The following is a 13,987-nucleotide window of genomic DNA, read 5'->3' on the forward strand; positions in this document are numbered from 1 at the left end:
AATGGCTGCCTTCAACTCAGGTCGTAATCCTGGGGTCCTGGGATTGGTTTAAATGGCTGCCTTCAACTCAGGTCGTAATCCTGGGGTCCTGGGATTGGTTTAAATGGCTGCCTTCAACTCAGGTCGTAATCCTGGGGTCCTGGGATTGAGCCCCACATCGGGCTCAGCAGGGAGCCTGCTTCTCCCTCCCCCTGTTTGTGCTCTGTCAAGTAAATGAAAATCTTTTTAAAAAGAAAAAGAAACTGAACTAAAAATGACTTTTTTTTTAACTTGCCATAACAGCATTGGTTTCAGTGAGATACTTTCCTTTAAAAACAAGTCAGAATGGCAAGTGGCAGAGCCAGGATTTCAATAGACTTCATTAACTTCTCAAAATAACTTCTATTATTGGTTAATAAATGGTACTCCTGGGTGAACAAAAACAATAAAACTACTTCTTACCCAGTAGTTGTTCTGTGAGAGTGCAGATTTCCCAGAGGCATTTAGTGAGAGGGGGTTTGTTCACCAAGTCACGTGGAGTGTGGTTCACATCCTGTTCTCCTCTCCTCCCTCGGTGGCTTACGAAGACCTGGCAGGGGGAGGTGGGTGCAGAGGGGAGGATTATAAATTATTCATCATCTGCTCACCACTGCCCCTGCTCTCCCAGTGCTTCATGAGGTTCTAGTCCCAATTCGTTACACTGTGGGTTCTGGGGGAAGAAGGTGGGAAGCATTGGCAAGGCTGAGGTCCCAAATAAAAAATACGTTACATGATGATCTGTGAAGAAGAGCATGACCTTTCTGGCTCACGCCATCGTCATGGCTGCCTCACCCACCCCCTCCCCAACTGGGAACTGCTTAGAAAGCACAGCAAACACATAATTTGGAGAGCATGTAAGAGACAATGACCTAAGGAGGGGACGTGGAGTCCCTCTTGAGAATTCTGGCAGGAGAACATTTTGGTCAGGAGTTATCCCTCCTGAACACATTCCCTGGGTCTCCAGGATCACTCTTTAGAACAGTCAGGCCAGGAAGGTCTAGGAAGAACAACCATGAACCACTATTTCTCCACGGGGCCCAGTCACTTTCCTGTATAAAAATGTGACGGGTAGTGACCAGCTGCCATTGTTTAAATGTTTTGTACTCCTGTTTCTCTGGCTCAGGATCTGACTGGTTGCCACGATAAGGTTCTGTCCACAAAGTAAGTAGCAGTACTGAGAGTGGGATATGCTCAGGACAGCTTTGTTTTAAAAGAGACCTTTAAAAACATGTGTCCTTTTATACCCTCGGGGCTCTTACAAAAGAATTATAGGGACAGCTGCCTGCGCTCACTCTTGGCCCACTGAACACAGGTGGAGGGGCTGCCCCTCAAGGGCGAGGAGGTGTTTTTCTCAGAACCTGCCAGCAGAGGGCGAAGTAACACATTTGACAGCCTGCTGAAAGCCTGGCAGGCTCATGGCTTTTCTATCCTTATGATAACGCTCAGCTAGCATTTCTTGGGTAGATGCCGGGTTTTTCTGTTATCAGGCAGTAATTCTTTTTAAAGTAAGAGCTCCTGGCTTAGTTGAAATCACTTTCAACAATCACCATTTGTCATAGCAGAACTCCTTACTGCTCTGACGGTAGGGGATGTAGTGGGGTTATTCACTGGGTGGCTGGTTAGCCTCGTAAATTAGAAACAAATGCACATATTTAAATCACTAATACAACAGACACCGATACGTTTTCTCATGAAAACCAAATGACTCCTCTGAAAGCAAAAGTTTTTATCTTTGCATAATGAAATCCCCGTGAGGATTGTGTTTTTAAACCCCACTGCCCAGATCTTGCTCCCCCACCCCCACCCCAGAGGTTCTGATGGAGCTGGTCTGAGGTGCAATCTGGACTTGGGGGTTTTTAAAAGCTCCCCGGCGATGCTGATGTGCAGCCGGTGCTCTAAGATGCTTGATCTGGGGTCCTCCCTGCTGTCCAGCCCCTTCGTTTCTAACTGTATCTGTAAAGGGGTTCATATACCTTTACGTAACTTATTTGTACATGTAATGCACTGTTTGTTTCTACACCATCCTCCACACCTTCCTGTCTTCACGCTTTCTCCCCTGTGCACTGGTCACAACCTCTCCCTCCTCCCCCGACTTCCCATCTAGAGAGCAGGGCCATAGGGGCTTCCTAGCTTCCAGCAGTGCGTCAGTAGAGTCACAGGAACGAACTGCTCTAATTTAACACTATTACTTTAGGTGCGGCACCTTTCTGTACAAACTACGGGTTTTCTTTGAGCTTAATATGGTCCACACTGATAATCTTACTTGTTTAATAGAACTTTTGGGTTGTAGCCCTGAAAGCATTAAACACCCTGAACTCTCCTAGGCCCAGGCTCTTGGACTTCTTAGCTTTACGGAAAACACCTCGAAACCTGTGCATCAGTCACTGGCCCTGTTCTTACCCTCCCAGCCTTAACGGTCTGGGGTCCTCCACACCCCTCAACACCCCAGCATAGGTTTAGCTGCAGGGGAAGCTTCTTGTTACTCCATTTCCTGTCTCAGACCATAAAGATACAACCCACACCTCCCTCCCCGATGCAGACGGTGGTGTGGACCAGCAAAGAACACCACGTGTCCCCTTTTCTCTACCATCTAGCTATTATCTTTATCACAATATGCCATTTCTTCTCATTATGATGCATGTGTTGAATTTCCTGGTGTTTTAGACCGAATTACAAGTTGGGATTCGTTTTACTAGGCCCAGGGCTAAGTCCCATTTTACAAATATAAGAAGATACCAAGGAGAATTCAACTGCCAGTGGAGTCCACACAGTTACTTTCCTTTAAAAGCCACATTAACTATTTGCCTATTAAATTCTAGTTTTACAATCTGTTACATGACTGTTCAGCTGCATTAAGAGAGAGAAAGTATCGACTGCTTGAGAGGCAGGGGGAGCAGCTCACAGAGGAGACCTTCCTTCATGTTCGTTGGTGGAATTTTAGACACTCTAAGGGCAAACACCTTGAGTGCAAGTTGGGAGCCCGAGGTCTGGCCCTGCGTCCTCACTCTGAGACTGGGGACAAATCTCGTCACCTGTCCAGCTCTGCGGCTGCACAGGAGCCTTAACTCACTAGAGATGTGAGAGCACAGATGTTCTCTGCTCTGGGGTCCACACCTAGAACCGTGGCTGAGCATTTAATGTTTAGTTTCCAGGAAAGCAGAAAAGTGAGGTGACTCACCCCGGGTGACGGAGCTGCTTCTGGTGCAGCTGCGCACAGACGCCGCAGCTCTGACGAACCCAGCTGGGTGTTGTCTTCGGGGCCAGGACGTCAGGGAGCTCGCAGACTCTGGCATTCGATGGACGGAGTCTTGTGAGGCCACGAAGGGTCAAAATGAAAATCAGGCATTGGGTCTGGAGGAAGTTAATCATTCAGCCTCTCCTCTCTGTTGTTCCCTGTTTGGTGCTGCAGGAGAACCGTGTCGAGGGAGCAGCTCCTTCACGCTGGTGCAGAGACAGAGCAGGAGAGTTAGGGCTGCTGTGAGCTATTGGCAGCCAGGTCCGACGTGACCCGCTCGTTCTGTTCTCTTACAGGAGGTCAGTCCTCTCAGCAGCCATCAACCGACCGAATGCAGCAACAGTCAATCAAAGATTGAGTTGGGTGTTTCAAGAGTTAAATCTTTCCTTCCTGTTCCTAGAAGTAAGGTCACCCAGTGTTCCCAGAACACCAAAAGAAGCAGCAGCAGCAGTAATACAAGGCAAATAGAAATAAACAACAACTCAAAAGAAGAGATTTGAAACTTCCACAAAAAAAGAACAAGTAGAAAAACCAAACAAAACAAATAGGCCTGCCTACAACAGCCTCACTCTTAACTTCTGTACATTTCACACAGAAACCAAGGACAACAAGATGTAAATACCTTTAAATGAAGGCAATGTTTTCACTGTAATATAAAGTATGAGTGCGGGACCACTATTCAATTTTTTTTGTAAAGAATGTATTTATAACCAACATTTTGTTGCTTTTTTTTCCCCCCAATTCTATAGGATTGAACTTCAATACCAGGAGGTGATGCCAACTTTTCAAGTAGTTTTATAATAGAAATATTGTAATAGTTTTAATCAACATGTTCAGGGGTATTAGAACTGTCAGTGTACTGTATATCTATATATATGTATATATGTATATTTCAGAAAGTCCATGAACCATATTGCGTACATGTTATAAAGTGTACAACATTGGCTTTTAAATAGAGATAACTTGATGTTCACTTGAATGACTAGAATGGGGCAATAACAAATCATTTCTAAACAAACAGTTACTTTCCATTAAAAGCCATATTAAGTATTTTGCCTGTTAAATTCTAGTTTTACATTTAAATCTTTTAATGGTTACATTGCTGATTGGTTGCATTCTGTATATTTATGCTTATGAGTTTGCATTATAACTCCTACAAAATATGAAATTATATAATGCAATAAAAGTGTTATCTTTCTTACAAAAGTTTTGTACCTAAGTGAATATAACTGCAAATGCTTCAATAAATTAATTTAGAGTTAACTCCCTCTTCTATTTAATTCTAGTAGCACAACTGATAAAAGGTGATAATATTTTCTGGAAGCGTTTCTTCAAAAATTAATGAAATTACATATACAACTCAAAGTTAAAATGCTTTGACATCAATAAAATATTGAATTCGTGAAATAATTTTGCTGTAGTTTCTATCTATCGCTCTTAGTAGTTCATCCATGCAACAGAGATTGGTGTCCAATTATAAAATGTGTTCTCCCTATTGGTATTTCACTAGCTGTTCACAGAAAGGCCCATCCCTGTTAGAAGGTATTAAATAAAACATTTAAGTGGAACTCTAAGAATGTTATTCAGTGAATAGAACATCTTTTTTCTGTCATAAATACCCCCCAAAAGGTATGATTTTACACAGAATTATTTACTTAAGAGTATTATAAGCCCTCTCTTGGCCAGAATGGTTATTTACATTTACACATGTACACTGATAACTATATTAAACTTTATAAAAATATCAGCAAGTAGCTTAGTGGGTGATGATTGATTAAGATTACGCCACAAGGGATGAATCAGAGAAGATCTTTCTAGCAGGGAAGAACTCGATTCCAACACAGGTCGGCCTTCTGCCTGGGCTTCATCTGGACAAGGTGAATCCTGGGGGTGCTCAGCTCTGATGTCTGCACAGGGGAGCGGGTGGGAGGACGGGGAACTAGAGCAAGGGACAGAGAGAGGGTGGGTGGAAGAAAGAGGCCAGGGGAGCTAGTCTTAGGCTCCAACACAGTAACTCCTTTGAACTGGACTCCAATTCTTAGTGCCCTGGTGACATTTGATAACTACTCTCAAGTGTTTGTTTTCACAAAGACACTGAAGAGCTCTCTCCAAATCAGAGGCCAGTATACCTAGATTGAGGTGGCTCTGATGTGTGCTTCCTCCAGTTTATACTCATTTTGAATTACTAAGCATTGTGTTTTATCTTAGCTTCTTTTCTGAAGCTAAAGATCCCATTAGAGTACTCAAGCACCAGAGAAAACCACCACATTTGAAACACGATTAAGATGGCTCATAGTGACTGATCCATACAGCTTTGATTTGTCTGTAACACTCAGCATGTACACTTTTTCTAACTGGATGGCAGACTGCCAGATGTCTAAAGAAGGCATTCAGATTGGGGTCTTTCAAAATACAAGTAGAGATCCAATGGATCATTCTATCAATTCAGTGAGTCACAACTAGCAATTTTTTAAAAGTAGAATGGATATTCAAATTGGCAAAGAAGTCAAACTCTCACTTTATGTGGAAAACCCAAAAGACTCCACCCCAAATTACTAGAACTCAGTAATGTGGCAGGATACAAATATCAATGCACACAAATCAGTTGCATTTCTATACACGAACAATGAGACTGAAGAAAGAGAAATCAGGGAATCCACTCCATTTACAATAGCACCAAAAACTGTAAGATGTCTTGGAATAAACCTAACCAAAGAGGTAAAGGATCTATACTCTAAAAACTACAGAACACTGATGAAAAACATTGAAGAAGACACAAAAAGAGGGAAAAACATTCCATGCTCATGAATAGGAAGAATAAACATAGTTAAAATGTCTATGCTACCCAGAGCAATCTACACTTTCAATGCCATCCCGATCAAATACCATTGCCGTTTTTCAAAGTGCTGGAACAAACAATCTTAAAATTCATGTGGAACCAGAAAAGTCCTCGAATCGCCAAGGACATGTTGAAAAAGAAAAACAAGGCTGGGGGCATCACGTTGCCTGATTTCAAGCTATACTACAAAGCTGTGATCACCAAGACAGCATGGCACTGGCACAAAAACAGACAGATCAATGGAACAGAACAGACTCCAGAAATGGACCCTCAATGCTATGGTCAACTAATCTTTGACAAAGCAGTAATAAACATCCAATGGGAAAAAGTCTCTTCAATAAATGGTGCTGGGAAAATTGGAAAGCTATATACAGAAGAAAGAAACTCGACCATTCTCTCACGTCATACACAAAGATAAACTCTAAATGGATGAAAGACCTCCATGCGAGACAGGAATCCATCAAAATCATAGAGGAGAACATAGGCAGTAACCTCTTTGACACTGGCCACAGCAACTTCTTTCATGACATGTCTCTAAAGGCAAGGGAAACAAAAGCAAAAGTGAACTTTTGGAACTTCATCAAGATAAAAACCTTCTGCACAGCAAAGGAAACAGTCAACAAAACAAAGAGTCAACCCATGGAATGGGAGAAGATATTTGCAAATGACACTACAGATAAAGGGCTGGTATCCAAGAACCATAAAGAACTTCTCAAATGCAACACCCAAAAAACAAATAATCAAATCAAAAAATGGGCAGAAGATATGAACAGACACTTTTCCAAAGAAGACATACAAATGGCTAACAGACACATGAAAAAATGTTCAACATCATTAACCATCAGGGAAATTCAAATCAAAACCGCATTGAGATACCACCTTACGCCTGTTAGAATGGCAAAAATTGAGAAGGCAAGAAACAAGTGTTGGAGAGGATGTGGAAAAAGGGGAACCCTCTTACACTGTTGGCGGGAATGAAAAGTTGGTAATGCCACTTTGGAAAACAGTATGGAGGTTCCTCAAACAGCTAAAAATAGAGCTACCCTATGACCCAGCAATTGCAGTACCTGGGTATTTACCCCAAAGATACAGATGTAGTGAAAAGAAGGGCCATATGCACCCCAATGTTTATAGCAGCAATGTCCACATTAGCCAAAATGAATGGATAAAGAAGATGTGGTCCATATGTACAATGGACTATTACTCAGCCATCAGAAACGATGAATACCCACCCTTTGCATCAACATGGATGGAACTGGAGGAGATTATGCTAAGTGAGATAAGTCAAGCAGAGAAAGAATTATCATATGGTTTCATTTATTTGTTGAACATAAGGAATAGCAAGGAGGTCGTTAGGAGAGGGAAGGGAAAAATGAAGGGGGGGAACAGAGGGGGAGATGAACCATGAAAAACTATGGACTCTGGGAAACAAACTGGGGGTTTTAGAGGGGTGGGGGTTTTAGAGGGGAGGGGGTGGGGGGATGGGCTAGCCTGGTGATGGAGGGCATGTATTGCATGGAGCGCTGGGTGTTATACGCAAACGATGAATCATGGAACACTACATCAAAAACTAATGATATACTCTATGGTGACTAACATATAATAATAATTAAAAAATTAAAAAAATACATAAAAGTAGAATGGAAAGTATCAGTACCTCATAGTGTCCATCAATCAAAGTAAAAACAGTTAATGACACTTGTTTCTGTGATGTAGACAGATAACATGAATGTGCTGGGCTGGGATGTGAGGCATAGCTTCCTGTGGGTCATGGCCAAAAATCTTTCAAAGTAAATACAATATAAGGGAGCCTAGTGGTGGGGGTGGCTTGGGGTAAGAAGGTCTTTGATGATAAACTGCTCTGGGGCTGAGTTAAGCACTGCCATTTCTTAGCCGTCTGGTCTAAGACAAGTTACTTAATTTCTTTATGCAGTTTTCTCATCAGTAAAGTAGGGTCATGACAACCCTGCAAGTTGCTCATGAACATTAAATGAGGTAAGACAAGCAAGCATTCCCACTCCCCCCCCCCCGCCCGCTCATTCATCAAGTAAGTAAGGGATCTTACAACTCTTTGTGGCATTCCAACATCTTTTCAAAGTATAATCAATTCACAAATACTGAGGATTTAAAATCTGATGCTCATAATAGAGGGGCAAGTGTATGAAACAAGTGAGGGACATGTAATTGGAAATTATTAACCACAAAATAAATTAGCAATTTCCATCTTCCTCTTACGTTAACTTGAAGGTGTCTCCAAAACAGACTCGTCTATTTTGCAGTTGCTTATGTAAAAGAGAAAAACAAGGAGAGACTTCACAAAAGCTGATTCAGAAAACTAGCCAATTTTGAGAGACAAGGTTGAATTTTCAAAAATGAAAAATTTTTTCTTTGCAGTTAATACTTAATAATTGAAAATCAAGTTCAGTCGCCTAGCCCTATTCATAACCTGACTTAGCCACCTGTTATGAACAATTATGACCCACTGTAGCAAAGTCAATCTCTGAAGTTATGTGACACCTTCTGAATTCTATACTGCCCCTTTTGCAAGATCATTTTTCTCAGAGAACATCCCACGAATATTAGAAGAGTAAATCAGTGAACAGATATCCTTTGTTCATTTGGTTTTTACTACAAATAAATATGTTTAGTTGCAGGCTAAATATGTTTGTTTAGTTGTGTGTCGATTGTTAATTAGAGGGGACTATGGAAATACATTGAGAAGAGATAGTGTCTTTAATAGTGAAGATAACACTAGAGTATCAGGAGCTGTGACCTCAAATTCTGGCCACAAAGCTAAGATGACACTTTCTATCTCTAGGCTCCAGTATCCTCAACGGGAAAAAATTAGAACTTTTTCTTATTCCCAGGGAGAAAAGCACAACAGAAAATCAGAAATCCTGTTAGTTGCTCCCATACATTCCAATACCTTCAAAGGGTATTAGCTAACCATACCATAAATGTGATTTGGCTTATATTTTAAGAAAATCAAGAATATATTTCTCCTTAGCTAATTCAAAAGTTTACATTTCTTCAGAGTGGCTTCAGACCTTATCCATTCATTAAAGTAATATTATGTGCTAGGGACTAAGGATAAATTGTTGGGATGGGCCAGATGCCGCTCAACTTGGAGCTTAGAGCCTACTGGGGTGAGACAGCGAGCAAATAAAGAAACAAAATGAAATAACTTCATATTCTGTGTGTTCTGTAAAGGAAATCAGTAGAATGATGAGACAGAGCACAACTGGGAAAGGTCATGGAGGAAGGATTACTTCAGGGCAGACTAGTTCAAGGAAAGGTCTTGAAGGACCTAACATTTACTCTGACACCTTAAGGATGAAGGGGATCTAGAGACGTAGGAGCCAGTGGCTACAGAACTGGCAACTGCCCTGAGGAAGTAAGGGGGAGGAGCCTGCGGCTTGAAACACATTCAGCCAAGAGAAGAACTCAGAGCGACGAAGGTGGACGGAGTGGCAGAGGTCGGATTCTGGTGTAGGCTGTGGTAAGAGTCTGTAGCTCAAGGAGAAGTCACTGGAGAGTTTTAAGCAAATGTCAGGCACTTATTTCTATTTTTAAAAGACTGTTTGGAGAGATTGGTGCTGCCCCCCAAAAATGTAATATTAGCCAAAAATGTGAGCCACATACATATTTTCAAGCTTTCCAGTAGCCACAGTTTAAAAGGTGAAATTATAACAATGTTTAACTACTATATCCAAAACATTTCAAAAATATAAAAAAGTACTGAGATATTATTTTTCCAATCTAAGTCTCTGACATACACTAAATTTTATAGCAAAAATGAAGACAAAGTAGTTTTATGTGCAAAAAAGCTTGCTGTCATCAGCTCTCCAGTCCAAGAAATACCAAAGGAAGTCCTTCAAATGATTGATTCCTGATCAAAACGTGTACCTTATCACCCAAAATGAGCAATGCTAGAAATGATACATATGTAGTAAATGAAATTTTTATTTTTAAGTTATCTAAAAGATAATTGTTCAAAGGGGAAAAGGTAGCAATCAATGAGTGGAGTTTATAACATAAATAGAAGTGAATATATGGCAAAGCACAACGGAAGGGACAGAGGAGAGAAATGGAAGTAACTGTGCTAAGCTTCTTACATTAACCCTGAGGTATTATATTATTCGAAGGTACAAGGTAATAAGTTAAATATGCACACTGCCAACTAGAAAAACTAAAATTAATAAATTTAAAATATGTAACTAGCAAGTCAAAAGTGGAGATAAAATTGGAATAAAAATTAAGAAATTAATCAAAAACAGGAACCAAACACATTATAAGAAAACAAACAAAAAAACCCCCTAATGACCAAGAATCCTTGTGTGCAGAGATGCAAAAATCTTTAATACTAGGAAACAGAACCCAGCAATATATGAAAAAGATGGATTATATCCAAGAGAGGTTTGATAAACTTTTGAAAATCAATCAGCACGTTAAAAGAATCATATATCATGATCAAGTGGGATTCATTCCTGGAATACAAGGATGGTACAACATATGCTAATCAATAAATGTGATATATCACATTAACAGAATAAAAGATAAGAATTATATGATCATCTCAATAGATGCAGAAAAAGCATCTAACAAAATTCAACATCCATTCATGATAAAAACTCTCAACAAATTGAGTATACAAAGGAATGTATCTCAGCATAATGAAAGCCATACATGGCAAGTCCACAGCTACCATCATACCCAATGAGAGGTTAAAAGCTTTTCTTCTAAGATCAGTAACAAGGCAAGGATGCTCACTCTCGCTACTCCTATTCAACATGGTACTGAAAGGCCTAGAGCAATCAGGCAAAAAAAAAAAAAAAGTCTAAAAGGCATCAATATCAAAAAGGAAGAAGCAAAATTGTCTGATTACAGATGACATAATATATAGAAAACCCTAATGGCTCAACCAAAAAAAATTATTAGATCTAATCAGAGAATTCAGTAAAGTTACAGAATACAAAATCAACATGCACAAATCAGTAGCATTTCTATACACTAACAACAAATTATCTGAAAAAGAAATAATCCCATAAACAATACCATCAAAAACAGTAATATACTTAGGAATAAATTTAACCAAAAAGGTCAAAGATGTGTATGCTGATAACCATCAGACACTGATGAGAGAAACTGAAGACGACACAAATAAATGGAAATGTATCCTGTGGCTTATGGAAGAACTGTTGCAATGTCTATTATCCAAAGCCATCTACAGATTCAGTACAATCCCTAACAAGATTCCAATGGCATTTATTACAGAAATATTTTTTTTAAATCCTAAAATATGCGTGGTTCCACAGAAGACCCTGAATAGCTTAAGCAATCCTGAGAAAGAAAAGAAGCTGAGGCATCATACTGATTTCAAACAATATTACGAAATTACAATAATCAAAACAGTATGGCAGTCTGGTTCAAGATGGTGATATAGGAAGATCCTATACTCACCTCCTTACACGGACACACTGGGTCTACAGCTGTATATGAACAATTTTGAAAGAAAGAGGGAGAGAGAGACAGAAAGGGAGAGAGAAAGAGAAGGGGGGGAGAGAGAGAGAGAGAAAGGGAGAGAGGGAGAAAGAGAGAGAGAAAGGGAGAAAGAAAGAGAGAGAGAGAGAAAAGAAAAAAGAAAAAGAACCAAACCGTGGTACAACCCTTTCACACTGAGCAAACACCAGAGAAGGTAGGAAAGTCTGAGGCACAACCTCACCATAAACTCCACCCCTGACACAGTGAACCAAAGTTGAAAGGGAACTCAAAACCCAGAGCTTCTCCCTGGGGAGTGAAGGGAACAGAGGAGGCTAGTGGATGCAATCTCTGTGCTCTCCCCTGCCTACTCCCAGCTTGCTGGTATCTTACAGAAAGGCGCTTATACACTTTTTTGGTGCCCTGATTTTTATAGCTGCTGCCAAGGAACACCTTCACATTGCCTAGCCCTGGGGACCGAGTGGGGCTAACAGTTTTGGGTCCAACAGGACTGTCACTGAATGGAGAAAGAGTTCTTAAACAGCTAACACCCCAGGACACAGCAAGAGGAAACAGACCCAGGAGATTTTTAATTTATCAGAGCTTCAGTCTTATGGGCAGGCTTCTATCTGAAAACACACCCAAGAGCTGACTGTAAACCCTTCCTGAGACCTTGGAGGGTCTCATGCTTCACGCTCTCACTCCACTGCACTCCGGAACACCAACATCACACATTTTGCATCTGGTGCACTGGTGTCTGTGGCTGCAGTCCAGAAGATACTGCTTGATCACCAGGCTCGGGAATCCAGGTGTCTGGTATTCTCGGTTCCCCAGGACTGTAACAATTGAAGAGACAGTTCTTGGCAGGCTACTACTCCCAAGGCACAGCATGGAGAGCAGAGTAGAACACATCCCCAGGCTTTCTGAGAAGTCTACTTACCAGTCCTAGAGCTTTGGCCTCAGGGGAAGGTCTCAAGATTGGCACATACCTAGGGACTACATAGCTGCTCTCAGGGAATGCAGATCAGGGGACACCATCTTTGTGTTCTTCTTCTGCCTCTCCAGCTCATCAGTTCCTCGCAGAAAGAAACCTGTACACTTCTCTGAAGCCCCACTTTCAGCAACTGCTTCCCAGGAGACTCCTCCTGATCGCCTGGCCCTGGGAACCAGCAGGGCTTATGTTTGTGGTCTCACAGGACCTATCCCACAGGATCCCACGAATCCCCCAAGACTTGCATACTTTAACAGCTGTTGCCTGAAAGTCTGGCCTCCAGTCAGCCTAAATATAGGTGCTGACTGAAATCCCCCTCCTTTGGGACACTCACTGGTCTTCAAACACTTTTCAACTACCGGGAACTATTAAAAATTCTATAGGCTGCTTGCACAATCACAAGGGTTTGAGAGTCAACCAAGAGCTAGGGCAGACAGTTGAACAGTAAGGTTTATCTTCTACATGAGACCAACTCTTCAAGAGTGGGAGATGTGGCTGTTTCATTTAACTCGTAGAAACCACAGTAAAGATAAAGAAACAGAGGAATAGGTTTCAAAAGAATAAGACAACACCTCAGAAAGGTGAAGGAGACCAGCACCATTACACCAGCCTTACAAGAAATGTTAAAGGGTCTTCCATAAGCTGAAACAACAGGACGCTAATTAACAACAGGAAAATACATAAAAGTATAAATCTCACTGGTAAAGGAAACTATACAGTAAAGGTAGTGCATTAATCACCTATAAAACAAATATGAGGTTAAGAGATAAAAGTAATAAAAATAACTAAATATAATATTAGTTTGGGATACACAAGATAAAAAGGTATGAAACGTGACATCAGAAACAAAATGTGAGTGAAAGCCTGAAAATACAGAGCATTAGAATGTGTTCAAACTTAAAGGTTTTATCAACTTAAAATGGACTGTCACTAAAATAAGTTGTATAAGTTTCATGGTAAGAAATGAATCTAAACATATCACTAAAGAAAGTCATTAATTCAGAGAGGAAAAGAACAGAAGAAAAAAGAAACAGGGAACTATAAAATAGCTGGAAAACAACAAGATGGCAATAGGTACATACCTATCAATAATTTCTTTAAATATAAATGGACTACATTCCCCACTCAAAAGACAGAATGAATGGATTTAAAAAAGACCCAGCTATATGCTGCCCACAAGAAACTCAATTTAGACATACGGCCACATATAGACTGAAAGTGACAGAATGGAAAAAGATATCCCATGAAAATAAAGCCAAAAGAAAGTAGCTATATTTGTATCAGGCAAAATCCTTTAAAACAGAGACCAATAATAAAGAAGGGCATAACATATTGATAAAGGGGTCAATCCAACAAGAGGATACAACATTTGTAAATAAGTATGCACCCATGATAGGAATACCTAACTACACAACGCAAATATTAA

General features: G+C 40.6%; 1 protein-coding gene and 1 long non-coding RNA gene across 4 annotated transcripts in view; one reads left to right on the forward strand and one right to left on the reverse strand.

The window, feature by feature from the left end:
- Positions 1 to 4,663, forward strand: part of CTTNBP2 (cortactin binding protein 2) — a 146,001-nt gene extending 141,338 nt beyond the window's left edge. For both annotated transcript variants that reach the window (XM_045792778.2, XM_045792777.2), the window contains one exon: positions 3,550 to 4,663. In XM_045792778.2, coding sequence (XP_045648734.2) covers positions 3,550 to 3,753 — 204 coding nt within the window. In that variant the 3' untranslated portion in view covers positions 3,754 to 4,663. The remainder of the gene's footprint in view (positions 1 to 3,549) is intronic.
- The window catches only part of LOC123789029 (uncharacterized), a 64,563-nt gene that overhangs the window by 10,762 nt on the left and 39,814 nt on the right, over positions 1 to 13,987 (reverse strand). For both annotated transcript variants that reach the window (XR_015723889.1, XR_015723890.1), the window contains exons 4-5: positions 3,197 to 3,459; positions 442 to 568 (exon numbers count right to left, since the gene is read on the reverse strand). This is a non-coding gene — a long non-coding RNA (uncharacterized LOC123789029). The remainder of the gene's footprint in view (positions 1 to 441; positions 569 to 3,196; positions 3,460 to 13,987) is intronic.

The sequence above is a fragment of the Ursus americanus genome, chromosome 3 (assembly GCF_024610735.1).
Source record: "Ursus americanus isolate L20-20 chromosome 3, mUrsAme1.1.p, whole genome shotgun sequence".
NCBI classification, from domain to species: Eukaryota; Metazoa; Chordata; class Mammalia; order Carnivora; family Ursidae; genus Ursus; species Ursus americanus.